Raw genomic sequence first — 20,978 nt, forward strand, 5'->3', positions numbered from 1 at the left:
GCCCGGTGCGGCTCGGCCGCGGGGCCTAACATCGCCCGGTGCGGCTCGGCCGCGGGACTTAGCTGCGCACGGCTCGGTCGCGGGGCCTTCCATCGCCCGGTTCGGCCGCGAGACGTCGCAGCGCCCGGTGCAGCTCGGCCGCGGGGACTTCCATCCCCTTGCGGGGACTGTGCGGGTCGGTCGGGGACGAGCTGTCTGTCCGTGGGCGTGGGGAAGAGAGTGGAAGTTTTGTTGCCTCCATCACAGTGAGGGGGTGTTTGGAGTCACTGTGATGGACGTTTGTGTTGGGGTCATGTGTCTTGTGTTCTTTTTTGTGTGTGACTGCTATGTAGTTTCGTTCGGTACCTTGGTACCGAATGACAAATAAAGCTCTGTTGAACTGTTGAACTGTTGAATTGGCCCTGTAAGATGTCCCTAGTAAATTGTAGGTGAATAGTAGAATTTTACAGTTCGTGAAAAGGTGGGAGGAATAAACTGGGATTAATGTTGGATTAGTGTAAATGGGTGTTTAACGTAGATTTGGGAGGCCAAAGGGCTGTTTCCATTGTGTGTCTCTCTAAAATAATTATTTCTAATGTATTAGATATTTTCATCAAATATAAAAATTTACCCTATCTGTTATCTGTGATCCCAAAACCTTTGCTGTTCTTTGGTTGCTTGTAAATTCATAGGAGTGAAAAGAAAGCAGATCGTCCCCTCTCTCACTGTCCTTTTCATTATTGTCTCCCTTATGTAGTTAATTGCCTGACAACGCAGTGTTCTAAAGTATACATTCATCTTCGGGCAGAAGCTTTGAAAGTAGATTCAGGCCTAACGACCCATCTCTCCTTTAATTTATGCAAGTGTGGATTGTCAAGAAAGCTCATAATTCTCATTGGCTTGACTTGATTTGAATACTTTAGTGTTTGCTCTAAATAAGAACATTAAGTACTCATGAAGTGTTCTGACTGCACATGTTACCTCTGTTTCCTCCAGGCCAGAGCCACGGCACCTTCCAGAGAAACAGAATGGGATCAGCGCAGTGCGTACCATGGAAGCCTTTCATTTTGTTAGTTATGTTCCAATTAAAGGTCGCCTCTTTGAGCTGGATGGTTTGAAAGCCTACCCCATAGATCACGGTATGTACTGCTCTGTACAGTCTTGCATATCAATTTGAATCATAATTTATAGTTTGCATTGGACATTCTGATACAAAATCCACATAATTTTAAGTTAGATGCAGATTACTTTTGTCTCAGGATATTCACATATAAAAAGAGGACTGGATTTTTGACCGCTTGCTTCACTTTTGTGGATTTAAAATTTTTTCCCTTCCAACTTTTAGTGCTTCAGCTTTCAGACATTTTTTATATTTTATTTTGTAGTTCAACTATTTCATAGTTGTCTTCGTTGTGCTTTTAACACGTACTTGGGTTTAGATGAACTCGTGTCTACAATGAAGGCAATGGGCATCATACAATTGCTACTGAACATTTCTTATGTAACTTTCCCTTACTGGATTAGTTAGCATGAAAATCAGTATAGGTCTTGAACTTGCATACCAGATAGGTTCATGGGTGATCCTTAGCCTTTGCATGGTGATTGGACTTTCATCAGAGCAGCAGTCCAACTGTTTTATAGCATCTTGGAGCTATTTGGCTGCAGATATGGATGAGTATGAGGTTCCCACTCCTGATTATTACCTGTAATCTGTCCTGGAAGTACAATTATTGATATTAGGAAATAATAGAATAATAATAATAATAATGCATTACATTTATATAGCGCTTTTCAAACACTCAAAGACGCTTTACAGGGATTACTAGAACATAGAGAAGAAAATAAATAGATAAATAAGTAAACGAACAGAAAAAGGAGACAGAAGGTGAGGTGACAGTCAGTGGTTGAAGACAGTGCTGAACAGGTGAGACTTCAGTGATGTTTTGAATGTGGTGAGTGAGGAGGAGTCTCTGACGGTTTGGGGTAGCGAGTTCCATAGGGTGGGAGGTGATGAAGGCGTGGATGAGGGTTTCTGCAGCTGTGGAGGAGAGGGATGGACGGAGACGGGCGATGTTTTTGAGGTGGAAGAAGGCTGTCTTGGTGATGTGTTTGATGTGTTTGTTGAAGGAGAGGGTTTGATCAAAGATGATTCCAAAATAGGGCTGGTTTATGTGCTCTGACCCAAAGCTGGAATAGTTCATTCTGCTAGCTGTCCAGGTTTATCTGGAGAAATGCATTTAGATGAGAGATCAGGGTTGGATAGACATTACTTTCAGAAGAAAAGATGAAAACTTTGACGAAGAACAGAATATGACATGAATATGACCATACAGTCCAAAAGATTAAGGATTGATCATTTAGTTAGATTGTGGCTAATTTGCACCTCTGTTCTCTTTACCTCCCTGTGATCAATGTCTCATAATGCTCTCAAATTTAGCTTTGAAATTTTCAATTGTTCAGGCATCTGTAGTCTCACATTTCTACCATGACCCCCATGGGAGAAAAAGTGCATCACTCGTTGTCCAGTTCTGTTTTTCTCCCACCAGAAGAAATAGTTTCTCTACATCAATATTATTTAACCCTTTTATCATTTTTAAATCCTCACTTAGTATATCCCTCAACTTTCTAAATTTAGGGAATCTTATCATCTCTCAAAATTTATCCCAATATGGCTCTGATGAATCTTCATTATACCACAAGACCACTGTGATTCACATTCTGATTGTGGTATCCAGAGTTGAAGTCAGTGCTGTGGATGGGGTCAAACTTAAGCAATTTAAGATTCACCTTAATCGTAGTTGTCAAGAATATTTCATGGCCCCTGTTAACCCTCCTAATATCTTTGTTTTCTTTCTTAAATTCTTTAATGAATAATTCTTTTTTCCCCATAAAAACATACATATTTAAGTGTGGGAATCCCTCAATTAGCATGTTCTAGTAACATTTTTGTAGTAAGTTGTTTCTTTGGTATTATTTTCCATGTCAAAATTTAAAGCTTATCGCCATTCTCTGTCTCAATATTTGTCGGAATCCTCTTGTTTCGCCTGAACTTGTAACTACCCTTCCTCAATCAGGAAAGGCTTACTTCATCCTTGCTCTGCTGTTAGCAAGTCTTATTACATCATCGAAGTTAACCCATTCTTTCCCATGGTTCTGCAGATTATCAAATCTACAGTCTCCGATTTACCGCATGCGTTACTACAGACCCTTTTCCCCCTCATTTTCTTTAAGCAACTGAAACGTTTATAGTAGTAGTAGTGCTTTGGCCTGTATTGTGTGGCTTTATATAATTTTTGATTCATCTGCTGATGTCCAGAAGAACCAAACTCTCTTCTGTTTCTAGGGCCTTGGGGTGAGGATGAAGAGTGGACGGACAAAGCACGAAGAGTTATAATGGAGCGAATAGGACTGGCTACAGCTGGGTAATAAACTATGGATTATTTTATTTAAGAAGCTTTAAAATTATGGTTGATTAGATTGATTTTACTGCTTTCCTGTTGGCACCTTATTCATGGGATGAATCACAACAAGAAAGCACATTTAAGTATGGTCAACTCAGCTTCAGACATTTGGTGTGGAGTTTCAAAAACTTCACTTTCATGCACTTTTCTTATCTCTTCATAAAGTATCATAAACTTTACTGTTTGCTGTTCCAAGGTTAACTGCATTGGTGTTGTTTGATGGGTGGGAATCACAGAACTCTCTGATCAAATGATAAGTGGAGCCACTGCGTTATTTTGCATTGCTGAACTACTTTTTTTGTTTGTTCCAGAGAGCCATACCATGATATCCGTTTCAACCTCATGGCTGTGGTGCCAGATCGGAGGATGAAGTATGAGACCAAATTGAGCCTTCTGAAAATGAACCGACAGACAGTGCTAGAAGCCCTGCAACAGGTATTGACTGAATAAGGTTATAAATCCTGACTGTTTATTCCAATTGCTTGAGTTAAGAAAGGTCTACAGTTGCAATAAGTAACAAGCAATCTGAGCTAGGTTCGATTTAAAAAAAATATTACTTTTGAAACGAGGGAGCTTTGGAATACAAATTCCTTTGAGAAAGCTGCATCACCGTCTGGCTGGGTTAGAGTTCACATCTTACTGTCAGAAATTCACAAATCATTCAGAACTCCAAGAAGAGGTGTCAGAAAAAAATCCCAAATTTTCTTTCATCTTTCACCATGGTTTAGATCTGCTTTAAATTACTTTGATCCTGTGTCTGTGCTATTATCATTAACAAAATATCACAGGCAGCAGACTAGATGGACTGGGGCTTTTCTTTTGCCTCGCTATTTGAATGAAATGGGAGAATGACTTCAAATATTGTTCTCATTCCAATGGGAGCACCAGTGTGATTGCTCTGACAATATGTATTTTATAGTCTTTTAACGTTGACCATTCTAGGCACAGTAACAAATGTTAAACTGCTGATGAAAATTCCTATTTCTGCAATTAATTGGGAATTACCATTCAATTTAAATTCTACTATAAATCCCAGCTCATGACCTCTGCTGCCTCTTCAGCACACATGGAGTGTGTACTAACTTTCATTTGAGCCACTACATGTTAGCCTGTTCTCGTGGATGTGAAATAAACAATTCCATTGTTTGAAAATAGGTTAGTGGTGGTCACCATTCTTCATTTAGCCAGTATCTTTAATTTATTTGCAGGAATTTGTAGAAATTGGAGACACAGATGCTGTTTTACAAAAAAGGACATAGAGTGCTGGAGTAATTCAGCAGGTCAGACAGCATGTCTGGAGAACATGGTTAGGTGACGTTTTGGGTTGGGACCCTTTTTAAGACATTATAGTAGGGGGGAGAAAGCTGAAAGCGGGGTATGGGCAAGCCCAAGCCTTGCACGTGATGGGTTTTGATTGGTTTGGATTTTGGTTAGAGGAAGGCTCTGCTGCTGTTGTTCTCCTGCTATGTTGATCCTTAGCTTTAGCCCATCTAAAGTGTAGGGTTCTAAAGGAGTCTACATGTTCAGTAGGCCTCACCTAGAACACACTGAGGACACAAAGAAGGCTTGAGTGTGTTGTAATTGGCCTTAGAGTGGCGAATTGAGTACCCGTCACTGTTTTACTGATTAGCTTCTTGCTTTTAAGTTTGAACTATGTGCCGACTCCGTTTCTTAAAGAATTATTGCAACTCGTAAGCTTCTCCACACTGTGTTGCATTTCCACCTACTGCAGACTGCCTTCCTGTAATCTAGATATATCTTGTGTTAGTAACTGTTTGAATTGGACACTCTTGATTTATTTTAGCTAATCCGTGTCACCCAGCCCGAATTAATCCAAACACATAAACCTCAAGAAGCTCAAGCCATGGAAGAGGCAAAGCAAGCTTTGAACAAGCCAGCTCCTGAATCAGAAAGCAACAAGGCTCACCTTGCACAGGAAACCCTGCACAGTGGTAAGGATTAAATCGCTACTCGGGGTTTACTCATTTCTTGCAGTCTTGTAAGAATATTCTGGATTTTCTGAGTAGATTGTGATAAATATCTGTACTGCGATGCACATAGGGCAGATGATGCCTAATGCACTTGCAGCTAATGTTCCCACTATTTCCATTCTCTCCGTTCTCCTTTCTATTTTTGTCTCTTAGCCTTAATTTGATTGTTAGTACTGTCTTCTCTGGCTCAGAGGACCGTGGATCTTAGCACAGAATGTATGTCGACACCCCAGTAAAGTATTCTGGGAGTGCAACTATTGAAGGTACTTCTTTTGGGTGAGGAATTAAGGCAGGCTCCTTTTTGCCAGTTTAGTTAAATGTGAAAGCTTCCCTTACTTAATCTGATGCAGAAGCTGACTATTAGCCCATCGGTTCCATGTCCGACTCATTGCCCCAGTCCCCATGCAACCTATTTTCTCTTGCATGACCATTTATGCTCTTTTGATTATTATGTTATTGCTTATACTAAGGTGAAAGTTAAACTGGCCATTGATTCAACACTTATTTGGAACTGCACCATTCATAGAAGAGCAATAATTCTGCTTGCCAGCATTTCATCTTCAAGCAGTGGAACAAAAACAGATTACTTGATTGTGCATTTTTCCCCAGCCCCACCACCATCTCTAATCTTAGCTTGGACTCCATCATCCAAATATTTGATATAACATGGATCCTGGAGGAACAAGTTTAAGCATTAATGTATTTTTTAAATACCTCTTAAGTGTTGTTCCTTTTGAGATATGAAGGAGTTTAATCATATTATTCAATAATAAAATAGCGCCCATCGACTCGCAGGATAACAGTTCTCAGTTTTTTTGGTTAATCATTGGACTGTAGCGCGTCGATAAAGGCAAGGAGCCAGGTATTTCGGGAAGGTATATTTTATTGTATCGTGGGTCTCAGACGGGTCTAGTCTGCCGGAATGGCTTGGCGCCCAAACCTTGTCCTTATATACCTGAGTCCAGGACCGCCTCCCGGGACTGGTCCATTCCCGTGCCGAGGGGTCGGTAGTAGTATGGCCCGACCCTTGGGAGCCGCCACAGTACCCCCCCCCCAGATCCGGAGGCACGAAACGCACTGGTGGTCGCACAACCCGACCGGACCGCGTACGGTAATCGGTCGACAGAGGGGCCGGCGGAGGCACAGTTGGAGGGACAGGCGGTGGGACCCGCAAAGGGGGGCGACCTCGTGGCCGAGGCTGGGCCACCCGCACCGGTTGGTCGATGTCTAAGTGGGCCGGCTTCAGGCGGTCAATTGACACGGCCTCCGGCCAGCCCCCCATGTCCAAAACAAAGGTTGTCTGTCCGTGCTCCAGCACCCGGTACAGGCCTTCATACGGCCTCTGGAGTGGCGCCTGGTGGGCGTCACGGCGCAGGAACACAAAGGCGCAGTCCCGGAGGGCCGATGGCACGTAAGGGCGGAATGTCCCATGGCGGGACGTCGGCACGGGTGCGAGCTTGCCAACTCGCTCTCAGAGGCGCTGTAGGGTGGATGAGGACGATTCCTCTCGCCCCGGCAACGAGGGCACGAACTCCCCGGGCACCGTGAGCGGAGACCCGTAGACGAGCTCCGCTGAGGATGAAGCCAGGTCTTCCTTGGGGGCGGTCCGGATGCCCAGCAAAACCCATGGTAGCTCGTCCATCCAGTCGGGGCCGGCGAGTCGCGCCTTCAGCGCTGCCTTCAGCTGCCGGTGGAGCCTCTCCACCAAGCCGTTTGCCTGCGGGTGATAGGCCGTGGTGTGGTGCAGCCGCACGCCCAACAGGTGGGCCATGGCCGACCACAGCTCGGAGGTGAACTGTGGCCCCCGGTCCGATGAGATGACCACCGGCACACCAAAGCGAGCAATCCAGTGCGCCGCCAACGCACGAGCGCATGTGGCTGTAGACGTATCAGCCAGTGGTATGGCCTCCGGCCACCGCGTGAAGCGGTCCACCACCGTGAAGAGGTGGGTGATGCCCCGGGACGGCGGGAGCGGGCCCACAATGTCCACGTGCAGGTGGTCGAAACGGCGGCAGGGTAGACCGATCCCTTGGAGTGGCGCCCGGACGTGGCGTTGAATTTTTGACGTCTGGCACGGAATGCAGGTGCGGGCCCATTGGCCAACCTGCTTGCGCAGACCATGCCACATGAACCGCGCAGCTACCAATGAGATCGTTGCCCGGATGGATGGGTGAGCCAGCCCGTGGACCACGTCGAACACCCTCCTGCGCCACGCGGCCGGGACGATGGGGCGCGGCTGACCTGCCGACACATCGCAAAGTATCGTCGTCGCTCCGGGGCCGAGGGGAACATCCTCAAGGCGGAGGCCAGAGATGGCAGTCCGGTAGGCGGGCATCTCCCCGTCCGTTAGTTGGGCCTCCGCCAGGGCAGAATAATCAATGCCGGGTGCCACTTCTAACACGGCATTGATGGCGGGGCGAGACAATGCGTCGGCCACCCGGTTTTCCTTCCCCTCGATGAAGCGGATGGAGGTGGTGAATTCTGATATGTAGGCCAACTGGCGCTGCTGTCGGGCGGACCATGGGTCGGAGACCTTTGCCAGGGCGAAAGTGAGCGGCTTGTGGTCCGTGTAAGCGGTGAACGGGCGGCCCTCCAGAAAATAGCGGAAGTGACGAACGGCCAGGTACAGGGCGAGGAGCTCGCGGTCGAAAGCGCTGTACTTCTTCTGGGCGTTGTCGAGGTGCCGGCTGAAGAAGGCCAGGGGGCGCCAACCCCCGTCCGTGAGTTGCTCCAGTACGGCACCAACCGCCAACTCAGAGGCGTCCACCGTAAGGGCTGTCGGGGCATCCTCCCGTGGGTGAACAAGCAGCACAGCCCGAGCCAGGGCCTCCTTCGCGCCGTCAAAGGCTGTTACGGCCTCGTCGGTCCACACGACGGTCTTACGCTTGCCCGCCAGCAGCTCGTATAGCGGCCGCATGATGTGGGCCGCGGATGGCAGGAACCGGTGATAAAATGCCACCATGCCGACGAACTCCTGCAGGCCACGCACCGAGGACGGACGGGGAAACCGGCGGATGGCGTCTACTTTGTCCAGCAGGGGAACCGCTCCTTGCGAGGACACACGGTGGCCGAGAAAGTCGATTGTGGCCACGCCAAAGCGGCACTTGGCGAGGTTTATGGCCAACCCGTGTTCGCTGAGCCGCTGGAAAAGCTGCCGGAGGTGGGCACAGTGCTCCTGCCGCGAGCGGCTGGCTACCAACATGTCGTCAAGGTAGACAAATAGGAAATCCAGCCCGCGACACACGCCGTTCATTAACCGCTGAAATGACTGCGCGGCGTTCTTGAGGCCGAACGGCATCCGTACGAACTCGTAGAGTCCGAACGGCGTGATGATTGCCGTCTTGGGTACATCCTCCGGGTGGACCGGGATCTGGTTGTAACCTCGCACCAGATCCACCTTTGAAAATATCGTGGCCCCAGCCAAATGGGCGTTGAAGTCCTGGATGTGGGGCACGGGGTATCGGTCCTCGGCGGTAGCGACGTTCAGCCGCCGATAATCCCCGCAAGGCCTCCAGCCCCCGTTTGCCTTGGGGACCATGTGGAGTGGAGATGCCCATGGGCTGTTGGAAGGGCGGACGATCCCCAAGGACTCCATCGTGCGGAAGTCCTGTCGTGCCAGGCGTAGTTTGGCTCCTTCCACAGCTCCCCCGCCTGACCGGAGAAAATCGGGCGCTTGTCGAGTGACGTTTAGCGCACTGATGTCATCACGGCGCGCCGCCCACAGCGCGTCCGCGCGCCTGCCGAGGGCCCGGGTGTCTTCAAAGGAGGCGTCTGTGAGCTGCAGGCGAATGTCGGCCGGCAGCAGGTGCAGGTACGTATACTCGAACATTAGGCACGGTCTGTGCCCGTCGAGTAACGCGACCATCTCCTTCAGGAGGCTAGATGGGCGCCGGTCACCGAGGCCTGGCATGTGGAGGAGCCTTTCGGCCCGCTCCATTCGGGTTAGCCCGTAGGTTTGGAGCAGCAGCTCCTTAAGGGCTTTATATTTATCGTGGGCCGGTGGGTCCTGGAGGAACTCCGTTACCTCTTCGGCCGTGTCCTGGTCAAGGGCTCCCACCAGGTGGAAAAACCGGGTGTTATCCACTGTGATGCCCTGCAGCTGGAACTGGGCCTCCGCTTGGTAAAACCAAACGCGAGCCCGGGTGGTCCAGAAAGTCGGGAGCTTGATTCCTACCGCGTCGACAGCTGGGGCCTGGTCGGCCTGCGAGCCGGACGGGCGGTCGGATTCTGCTTTTCTGTCCATCCTAATGAATGGACCGTCGAGGTCACCAATGTAGCGCGTCGATAAAGGCAAGGAGCCAGGTATTTCGGGAAGGTATATTTTATTGTATCGTGGGTCTCAGACGGGTCTAGTCTGCCGGAATGGCTTGGCGCCCAAACCTTGTCCTTATATACCTGAGTCCAGGACCGCCTCCCGGGACTGGTCCATTCCCGTGCCGAGGGGTCGGTAGTAGTATGGCCCGACCCTTGGGAGCCGCCACAGGACTTACTTTACAATGTTGTTATGTGTTAAGGTCTGGTATTCTTGCAGTTTGTGCTGGTGTTTGCACTTGATGCTAATGCCCACAGTGCCTCATGCATGGTATTTGTGTCCTCATTGTTTGCACAAAGTGTTAGTGCTTAGAGTTTGCACCCTGGTATTCACTTACTGGTGCACGTGCCACTGGATCTTACTTGAACATGGTGCTGCGTCCCTTTTTGCATACGAGTGCTGGTGCCAAGGTGTTATTAAGAGTCCTTACTAATAATGCTGACAATCACAATGGTTGTTCGCAATGATGCTGTGCATGCACAGTGCTTGTGCCTGCAGTGCCAGTATAACGCTTGCACTATAGTTCTGCAATGTTTTCAGAAGTTGATGGTGCTGGTTGTGTTTGGCCCCATGGTGCCAGTATGGTACCTGCACGCGCACTGCCTAACATGGTGCATGTGCCCATGGTGGTGGTCATGGTGCAATGGACCCACTGCTTACAGACAATTTTATTGCACGTGGTGTCTGCACCAAAATTACAGGGTTGTTTGATCCGTATCCTATTTTCCTTTCATCCATTCAGGCTTGTGCTCACCCACCTCATGGACTTTGTGTCGAAACTATGGAGTTGCTGCAGAAAATTCGATGTGATGTTAAGAGATGTTACATAACGAATAGATTGACAGCTGCTTTTACTTTTATTTAAAGGATCCAGTGAAGCCCCCACGCCTCCAACTCAGCCACCTTGTACTTCGAGCCCTTCAAGCAAACTAAAGTCTTCAACCAAGTCTGTAATGCCCAGTACAAATGGGCCCACGTCTGCACCCAGTCCCGTTATCCTACGGCTTCCAGCTTTCCTCGATAACCACAATTATGCCAAATCACCAATGCAGGTTAGTGGGTGGATTTAACTATTGAGTAAACCTCAGAGTTCATAAGTTACTTGACTAATTTTCAAAAATGTTTCAAGAAATGGAATTAGATTTTCTTCGTCTTGAAAACTGTCAGTGCTTGTGAATGGAAATTTTGGATTGAGTTCACCCAGAGAACTAAGGCTTGGGTTAAATGTAGTTACCTCTGTAGTGCCAATCAGTATTGCATGACCTTAAGTTAAGCAAAGCATTTATACTACATCAGAGAAAGGTTTGATCTTTGTACGCCTATTATCCCAGTATTCTCGGTGACAGACTGGGAGTTGTGTGCTTATAGGGTCCTGCATATTCAGTTGTACAGGAGCACTAATGCTCTAACTGCAGCAAAGTCCACATCACTTCTGTGGATTTAGGTCCATTGAAAATGCAGTGTGTTCAATGGCATCCAGGCACACTATGACTTTGGTGATAGAGCGTGGAAACTAGCCCACCGAGACCGCGCCAACCAGCGATCATCCCCTACACTTGTGCTAGTCCTACACACTTGGGATAATTTATAGAAGCTAATTAAACTACTATCTTGCATGTCTTTGGAGGTATGGGAGGAAACCGGAGCACCCGCAGAAAACCCACACAGTCACAGGGAGAACGTACAAACTCCATACAGACAGCACTTGTAGTCAGGATTGAACCCATGTCTCTGGCGCTGTAGGGCAGCAACTCTCTGGCTCTTCACACTGTCCTGACTCACCTGGAGAGACAGGGCACGTACGTAAGGATGCTATCATTGACTATAGCTCTGCCTTCAACACGGTCATCCCCACCAAGCTCATCACCAAACTCTACCAGCTAGGCCTCAGCTCGTCGTTATGCGACTGGATCCTGGACTTCCTGCTGGAGCGACTGCAGGCAGTGAGAATGGGCCCGCACCTGTCCTCCACTATCACCCTGAGTACCGGCACACCACAGGGCTGTGTTCTGAGCCGCATGCTCTACTCCCTCTTCACACACGACTGTGTTCCTGCATTCGACACCAACACCATTGTCAAGTTTGCAGACGACACAACGGTGATCGGGCTGATCACCAACGGTGATGAAACAAAATACAGAGCGGAGGTGCAGAACCTGGCGGACTGGTGCTCTGATAACAACCTGTCCCTAAATACCACCAAGACCAAGGAGCTGATCATCAACTTCCGTAGGTCACACAACGGGGAATACACCCCGATCTTTATCAACGGGGACAGTGTGGAGAGAGTGTCCAGCTTCAAGTTTCTGGGCACTCACATTTTGGAGGACCTAACATGGTCCAATAACACTGCTGCGCTGGTCAAGAAGACACAGCAACGACTGTTCTACCTAAGAACACTGAAAAAGTCTGGTCTACCCCAACAGCTGCTGACCGCTGCACCATAGAGAGCATTCTAACACATGGCATCCCTGTGTGGTATCTCAGCTGCACGGAGGCAGAGAGGAAAGCTCTTCAGCGGGTAGTCCATAGAGCTCAGAGGACCATCGGAACACAGCTACCAGCCTTGGTGGGCATCTACCACACACGATGCCTCAGAAAAGCCACCAGCATCCACAAAGACTCTTCACTCCCCTGCAACATTCTGTTCGAACTTCTACCATCGGGCAGACGATACAAGGCCTTCTACGCCCGCACCTCCAGACTCGGGAACAGCTTCATCCCCAGGGCCATAGCTGCTATGAACCGGTCCTGTTGAGCCGGATGGTCACATTGCACAGTGAACCGGCACAGATCTACTTGCACTTTATTCTGTTTTAAAACTGTTACAATTTGTTTCATTGGGTTGTTTAAATTAATACTGACTAGCTAATTAATTTATTGCATCGTATGGGAGGCGCATTCCCAATCTCATTGTACCCCTGTACAATGACAATAAAGATATATTGTATTGTATTGTATTGTACCGCTGCGCCACCGTACTGCGAGTTAAGGCCTTCTGATGGATGCCATGATAGCTGGATAGTTACCATTACCCATTGCAGTGGATGTAGGATTTCTCTTCCCTTGGACAAATTAGACACTCAAAGGCAATTTCCTTGTTTCTTTGGTAACAATGCAAGTTTTTATTCCCTCACCCATTGTTGGAGGTTTGTCTGGTACTTGAGGTGATTCTGAATAACCCATCAATATTGTTTGTGTCCTTCTGACTCAAAGCGTGACTCAGTGACTGTTTTCTCAACTTGAATTTCTGGGGTATGTTTTTAGCCCCACTTTGGAGACTTAAAACACCTAATTCACGGTCTTCTGCCATGCTGAGTGAGCACAGCCCTTCCAAAGAAGAAAGAGCAAAATTTAATACTAAACCAGCACCGGAAACAGATAATCTGATCATTAATTGGTTGTGCTTGAAATTTAGCAGGAGTAGGCAATTCGGTCTTCCGAGTCTGATCAACCAATCAATATGATCTTGCCTAATCCTGTATCTCACTTTTTTCACTCTCTTCCTATACTCCTTAATGCCATTTTTCCTTGAAATCTATCTAACTCCTCCTCAATATATATAATCCTCATTAATGAAAAATGCAGCAACTTGGCACTTACAACCTTCTGCAGTAGAAAATCCTCCTTATCTCAGTCCCAAATATCTTGCTCTGTATTCTGTGACCCATGGTTCTAGGTTTCCCCCTCTGAGCTCACCTGAGGACACATCCACCCTGCATTCTGCATTTAATCTGTCCATCCGTCAGAATTTTGTGCACTTTAATGAGACCCCCTCTCAATCTTCTAAACTCCAGTAAATGCACATCAATTCAACCCAATCTCTTCTCATTTCACTACCGTCATCCAAGGAATCAATCTGGTACACCTTTGCAGCACTCCCTGTTTGGCAAGTACATCTTATCTTAGATCCATACTGTGTTCAAATCATGGACATGGATTCTCCAAGGCCCTGTTTAATTGTTGTGAGAAATCCATTCTCCATTACTCAAAATAAATCTTGCAGTGAAGGCCAGTGTAACATTTGCCTTGTCAACTGTTATGCACGTTTGTTCCCAATGAATGAATGACTCATACATGAGGACACTCAGTCCTTTTTGTACAAAACCATTTTCCAATCTCTCATATTTAAATAATACTCTGCTTTTCTGTGTTTGCCACACACGCAAGTTGTCCCAATTGCCTTGAACCTTACTAATCAACTGTCAGATTCTGTCAGAAAGCCTTTGTCCCGCCCCCCTGACATCAGTCTGAAGAAGGGTCTCGACCCGAAACATCACCCATTCCTTCTCTCCCGAGATGCTGCCTGACTCCAGCATTTTGTGAATAAATCGATTTGTACCAGCATCTGCAGTTATTTTCTTATACTATATGTCAGATTTTCTATATGACAGCATAGAATTGCTACAACAGTAATTAATTGGCTGTAGAGTGCTTTAAAAGTAAAGAGGAAGTAACTTGTCAGGCAGCATCAGGCAGGGAATGGACAGGCAATGTTTCAGATTGGGACCCTTCAGTCTGACCGAGGGTCCTGAGCCGAAACATTGTCTGTCCATTCCCTCCTCAAATGCCACCTGATCTGCTTTGTTGTTTAAGATTGCTCAAAATTCCAGTATCTGCCATTTTTTGTGTGTCTCCAAATGCTTCCCAATAATGGTCTGTAATTATTTTACCTGTGATCTTAAATCTTTAAACAACTTTCTTTATTATATAACAAGACTAGTTTCTCCACAAAGTTAAAATCCTTGATTTCTGGTACCAATCCAGGACCCTGTCCACTTTCTTCTCAAGATTTGAACACAATATTATTCTTACAAATCTTTAGCATAAATTCCATTATTTTTTACCCTATTATGTCTTCCGATATTACTGCCCTTGCCCCTGCTCCCATTGTATTACTTTGCATTTTCTGTTAGATTTCTTCTGCCGATTTCATTAGATTGTTTGTGTCCTTCTGAAGTCTGATACTCTCTTCCTTATTGTTCAATCTATTCCTATTTTTTATAATAATAACAATAATAATGCATTACATTTATATAGCGCTTTTCATACACTCAAAGACGCTTTACAGGGATTTAAAGAACATAGGGAAGTGAATAAATAGATAAATAAGTAAACGAACAGAGAAAGGAGACAGAAGGTGAGGTGACCTTCAGTGGTTGAAGGCAGTACTGAACAGGTGAGACTTCAGTGATGTTTTGAATGTGGTGAGTGAGGAGGAGTCTCTGATGGTTTGGGGTAGCGAGTTCCATAGGGTGGGAGCAGCGCTGGAGAAAGCCCTGTCCCCCCAGGATCTGAGTTTGGTCCGGATGGGGGGGGGATAGGAGATTGGCAGCAGCAGAGCGGAGGGTGCAGGTGGGAGTGTGCCTGTGGAGGAGGTCAGTCAGGTAGGATGGGGCCAGGTTATGGAGGGCTTTGTAGGTCATGAGGAGGATTTTGTACTGGATTCTCTGGGGGATGGGGAGCCAGTTTGTAAAGGACGGGGGTGATATGGTCACGGATCGGGGTGTGGGTGAGTAGACGGGCAGCGGAGGTTTGAATGTATTGAAGTTTACTGATGATTTTTGAGCGTGCGCCATAGAGGAGGCTGTTGCAGTAGTCCAGACGGGAGGTGATGAAGGCGTGGATGAGGGTTTCTGCAGCTGTGGAGGAGAGGGATGGACGGAGACGGGCAATGTTTTTGAGGTGGAAGAAGGCTGTCTTTGTGATGTGTTTGATGTGTTTGTCGAAGGAGAGGGTTTGATCAAAGATGATTCCAAGATTCCGGATGTGAGGGGAGGTGGATACTGGGAGACCATCAATATTGAGGATGAAGTTTTGGGTGGATTTGGTGAGCGTTTTTGGACCAATTATGATGATTTCAGATTTGTTGCAGTTGAGTTTGAGGAAATTTGATTGAAGCCAAGATTTTATTTCAGTGATGCAGTTTGTCAGTGTAGAGTGTGTGGTGGTGGAGATTGACTTGGTGGAGATGAGGAGCTGGATATCATCGGCGAAGCAGTGGAAGTTGAGACCATGACGGCGGATTAATTGACCAAGGGGGAACAGGTAGAGGATGAAGAGGAGGGGGCCAAGGACTGAGCCTTGGGGGACACCTTGGGGGAGGGGAGCGGTGGGGGATTTACAGTTGTTAATGGAGATGAACTGGTGCCTGTCAGAGAGGTAAGATTTGAACCAGGATAGGGCTGTGCCGGTAATGTTAAAGGAGGTTTCAAGTCGGGTGAGGAGAATGGAGTGATTTATGGTGTCAAAGGCGGCGCTGAGGTCAAGTAGGATGAGGATGTTGAGGTTGCCAGCGTCGGAGGAGAGGAAAAGGTCGTTTGTGATTTTGAGGAGCGCAGTTTCAGTACAGTGGTTGGAGCGGAATCCGGATTGGAAAGTTTCATACAGGTTATTGGTAGAGTTTGAAATCATTCCCTGTAAATTCAGATCAAGATTACTAGTATATGTGTTTCTAATACTGACCTCTGGAAAAACACCACTGCATTATTTCAAAAAGTGCCATTGTCCCTTTAATCATTAGGGCTTCAGTTTTCCAAATAGATCCATTAAATTATGTTGTCAAATTTTAAAACCTAGGCGCACACAAACCCTACAATCTGTCCCGTCAAATAACTCAATAGACTAAGTAAACGCAGTTTACAAATCTACACCTGTGTTTATTAGCCCATTTACTTTTAACATTAAGTAATTTTCTCCCAGATTATTGCCTCTGAAGATCAGTGAATTATGGCTGTTGTTGCCTCCCGACAGGAAGAGGAAGATTTTGCATCTGGTGTTGGTCGAAGCCGGATACCCGTTCTCCCTCACCACCGTTACTCAGACAACGATGACGAATACGATGAGGAAGAGGAGGAGGATTGTCAGAACACAAACACAGCTATCAGGTCAGTCCAAGATATGTACAGTTCTTAGAGATTCAGCTTCCTTCATCTGTCATTAACTAGTAACAGCTTGGTGTTAATATCTTCAGAAAGTATCGAGCAGGGGTTCAAATCATTGCTTCTGAAGTCTATTATAAGTCAGCTTGTTTTCTTTTTCATTGACTGTTCAGTAAAACCACAATAATTATTTAACATTATTCCTGTGGGTTGCATGGTAGCTGAAGTAGCAGCAATATTTATAAAAGGGGATGGGGAGCGAAGACAGAGAACTGTTAGTCTGACTTTAGTAGTAGGGAAATGATAGAATCCATAAAGGATATATTTTTAAAATTTAATGAATTGAGAAAATTGTGCGTAGATTTCTGAAAATAAAATTATGTTTGACTAATCTGCTGGAGTTCTTTGAGTTTATGACTAGTAGAATAGATGAGGAAGCACAAATGTAAGAAATTCATTGTTCCAGTCCTGGTGTTTTTGACAATTAAACACAATATGTATTTGGATATTCTGAAGGTTTACGATAAATTTCCACAGAAGAGGTTGTGAACAAGATTAGAGCACTTTGCATTGAGGGTAATATATGGATGGATGAAAAATTGGTTGTTGAACAGAAGGCTGAGTGGGAATAAATGGATCCCTCTCAAATTGGCAGGCTGTGGGGTTCTGCTGGAATCTGTGCTTGGGCCTCAGCTACTCACAAAGTACATCAATCAAAAGGCGGGATTGAGAATATAAAGGAGGATTTGAAGCAACTTCAAGGGTGTATGGACAAGCTGAGGGGACGAGAACATGGCCCTTGGAACATAATACGTGTTACAAATGACCTGATTAATGCAAAGCTGACCTTATGCAAATATTCCTAGACATTTTTAAAGCATTTTTCAAGATAGAATAATAATAACATGTTTCATGTTATTCAATAATGACTGGATACAGTATATACTCTTTTCATCCTTAATTCAGCAGCACTCAGGTGAAACCTGGATTCTCCTGCTTATAATTATTCCAGTAAACCTTAAAGGACTTTGGCATGACTTTATCCTAATATGTATATGCACATGGACATGCATATAAATATTTGTTTCGGTTGGCTCCAGTCCAATCAGGTTATTGCCTGAGTTGCATCGATGCATAACATGAAATTGGCTCCATTGTTTCTTTCCCAATAGCCCCAAATTTATTTTGCTCTCTATGTTTACAGGTATAAAAGGAAGAGCCATTTATTACAGGAGCAACGACCCAGCGAACAGCTTTCCCTTCTGCAGCCCAACACTCTTAATGTGCTGACTGAGAAGCTCAAAGAATCTCAGAAGGACTTATCCCTTCCCCTTTCCATAAAAACCATCAGTGGTGGTCCTGCCCATCCCCAGCCTTCTCCAACCCCCAGCAATGAAAGCACGGACACAGCCTCTGAAATTGGGAGTGCTTTCAACTCCCCACTCCGCTCCCCCATTCGTTCAGCCAACCCCACCCGTCCCTCGAGCCCCGTCACCTCTCACTTGTCCAAGGTGCTGTTCGGGGAGGAGGAAAGTCTATCCCGTGTTGACTGCATGCGTTTCAACCGAGCAGTACGTGACCTTGGCCCCGTTGTTAGCACAAATCTGTTGCACCTGGGAGATGAAGGAATGCTGCAGACCCTCGGAGTTACAGGTGAGCCGTATAGTGAGAGATTGGATGAAGTAACTGAAAATAATGTTATTTTTCTCACACCTTCAAAACCTCAGACTGTCTAGTGCTTTAAAGTCATTATATTCCCTGGTATTAGTTTATTATGTTAATTATATTTTCTGGTATCGGTCTATCATTGTCGTATATACTGCCGTACAGTTACAGCTGTGGAGAAAGTGCAGGTAAAAAAGCAAAGGGCTGCTTTGAGGTAGATTGGGGAGGTTGGGAATACATCCTTAGTTAATGAAGTCCATTCAAGAGTCTGATGACAGCAGAAAAGAATTTGTTCTTGAATCTGGTGGTTATATAGGTATTCTGACATTGACATCTCCAGTAAGATCAGCTTGAAATTTCCATCCCCAACTGCCATCTAGGAAGTGGCAAACATCAGCCTTCTTGAACTGTTGCATCTCTTGTGATGACTTTACTCCCACTGATATTGCACAGCTCTACAATATTGCAATAATGAAGCAAAGCACGGTGGCGCAGAGTTGCTGTCTTACAGAGCCAGAGACCCAGGTTCGATCCAGACTACGGGTGCTGTCTGTACAGAGTTTGTACGTTCTCCCCGTGGTCTGCGAGGGTTTTCTCTGGGATCTCCGGTTTCCTCCCACACTTCAAAGACTGGTAGGTTTGTAGGTTAATTGGCTTGGTATAATTGTAAATTGTCCCTAGTGTAAGCGTTTAGGATAGTGTAAGTGTGCTGGGATCACTGGTCGGCGCGGACTCGGTGGGCCGAAGGCACTGTTTCTCTGACCTAAACTAAACAAAGCTCAAGTTTCAGAGGAGCTCTTGGTGAATCGCTGCATCACATTTTGTTGCTGACACTCATTGTAGCCATACAAAAGAATTGAATACCTAAGGGTGCTAATCTACTTTGCCTCGAATTGTATCAAACATCTTGAGTGTTTTTGGAGTCGCATGGTGTCATATTTAGTCAAAACCTTCCAGGACTAATGGTGTTCAAGTGTCCCCTGTTTTCCAGAACAATTAAAATCTCTGCTTTGTGACGGGTCAGTGGAACTCATCAGGGTCAATACTAAAGTCGGTTATTAGTAGAGACCACTTTAGGAAGGAAGCAAATCAATGAAGTCTAGGCATTTGATGCAAGGATAATAATTGCTGCTTCACCATCGGCTCCTTGGACCACATGCTGTAATGAGGTCACATGATGCAAGAAAACCCAAATGTCAGCAGCAGATTATCAGTGAGTGTTTTTTGACAGCACCATTAATGACACCGCTATCACTATTGGTGTTGGTGTTTGGGCATTGTAAATAGCAGAAATTAACCTGTCACCTTTATGGGCAGAACAAAAATGGGCTATTTTCTAAACTTTGGGAATTACTGTTGGTCTTAGAGATCAGATGGAAAAGCAAGGATCTGCAGATGATGGTTTACAAAGAAAGACACAAAGTGCTGGAGTAACTCGGTAGGCAGTAACTCTGGAGAACAGGGAATAGGTGAAGTTTTGGGTTGGGACCCTTTCAGACTGATTATGGTAGAGAGTGGAAGAAAGCTGAAAGCTGAAAGAGCAGGACAAAGCCTGGCAACTAATAGGTGTATACAGGTGAGGGGTTGATTTGTACATGATTGGACAAAGGCCAGATATTAAAAGACAAAATGTGTGAGATAAGGATAGAAGAGTCGCAAATTATGAAGCCAGAGGAAGGAATATAGGTGGAAGGGGAGGGAGAGGGGAGAAATGGGTTCGAGCCAGGTGGGGGACAGGGAAGCGGGGGGGGGGGGGGGGGGGCAGAGAGGGTTGGATTAGTTATCTAAAATTGGAGAATTCAGTGTTCATACTGTTGGGTTGTAAGCTACCCAATCTGAGGTGCTGTTCTTCCCATTTGCATGTGGCCTCGTTCTAGCAATGGAGGAGGCCCAGTACAGAAAGGTCAGTATGGGAATGGAAGCGTAGTTAAAATGGTTAGCGACCAGGAAATCCTGCAGGCTTTGGCGGGCCAAGCATAAGTATTCGGCAAAGCGAGTCTATGCTTGGTCTCGCCAAGTCTACACTTTGTCTCGCTAATGTAAAGGAGGCTACATTGGGAAAGCCAGATGCGGTAGTTTAGAGTTTAGTTTAGAGATACAGCGCAGAAACAGGCCCTTTCTGCCCACTGGGTCCGTGCCAACCAGCGATCCCCGCACATTAACTAGCCTATACCCACTAGGGACAATTTTTACATTTACCAAGCCAATTAACCTACAAACCTGTACGTCTTTGGAGTGTGGGAGGAAACCGAAGATCTAGGAGAAAACCCACGCAGGTCACGGGGAGAACGTACAAACTCCGTACTTCAAAAGTAGATGGAGGTGCACATGAACCTCTGTCTAACCTGGAAGGGCTTCCTTCCCAAACTCCACATACAAGATACCAACCTCTACTAAAAATCCTCCACTAATAGTCTCCTCCCCCTGGTGGAACATGTTCTTACCCTCACTTTTTTTGAGTTATAGGTCTAGCCATGGGAACTTGCATGGGCCCTAGCTGTATTTGCCTTTTTGTTATTTACGTGGGACAGTCCTTGTTCAAAAAGCACACTGGCACCATCCCCCTACTCTTTCTCTGCTACATCACTAGTACTATCTCTGACACCTCTCTCCCCTTTCTTGATCTTTGTCTCCATAACAGGGAACAGACTATCAACTAACGTCTACAAAATGGTCACAGTCTTAGTCC

General features: G+C 46.2%; 1 protein-coding gene across 2 annotated transcripts in view; it reads left to right on the forward strand.

Annotated features, from left to right (window-relative positions):
- The window catches only part of bap1 (BRCA1 associated deubiquitinase 1), a 53,024-nt gene that overhangs the window by 24,346 nt on the left and 7,700 nt on the right, over nucleotides 1-20,978 (forward strand). Inside the window, exons 7-13 of one of the 2 annotated variants that reach the window (XM_078414381.1) lie at nucleotides 976-1,118; nucleotides 3,323-3,401; nucleotides 3,752-3,875; nucleotides 5,245-5,392; nucleotides 10,611-10,795; nucleotides 16,497-16,630; nucleotides 17,829-18,277. In XM_078414381.1, the coding sequence (XP_078270507.1) occupies nucleotides 976-1,118; nucleotides 3,323-3,401; nucleotides 3,752-3,875; nucleotides 5,245-5,392; nucleotides 10,611-10,795; nucleotides 16,497-16,630; nucleotides 17,829-18,277 (1,262 nt within the window). The remainder of the gene's footprint in view (nucleotides 1-975; nucleotides 1,119-3,322; nucleotides 3,402-3,751; nucleotides 3,876-5,244; nucleotides 5,393-10,610; nucleotides 10,796-16,496; nucleotides 16,631-17,828; nucleotides 18,278-20,978) is intronic. The other variant, XM_078414382.1, reaches the window with a different exon arrangement.

Source organism: Rhinoraja longicauda, chromosome 17 (genome assembly GCF_053455715.1).
Source record: "Rhinoraja longicauda isolate Sanriku21f chromosome 17, sRhiLon1.1, whole genome shotgun sequence".
Classification (NCBI taxonomy): domain Eukaryota; kingdom Metazoa; phylum Chordata; class Chondrichthyes; order Rajiformes; family Arhynchobatidae; genus Rhinoraja; species Rhinoraja longicauda.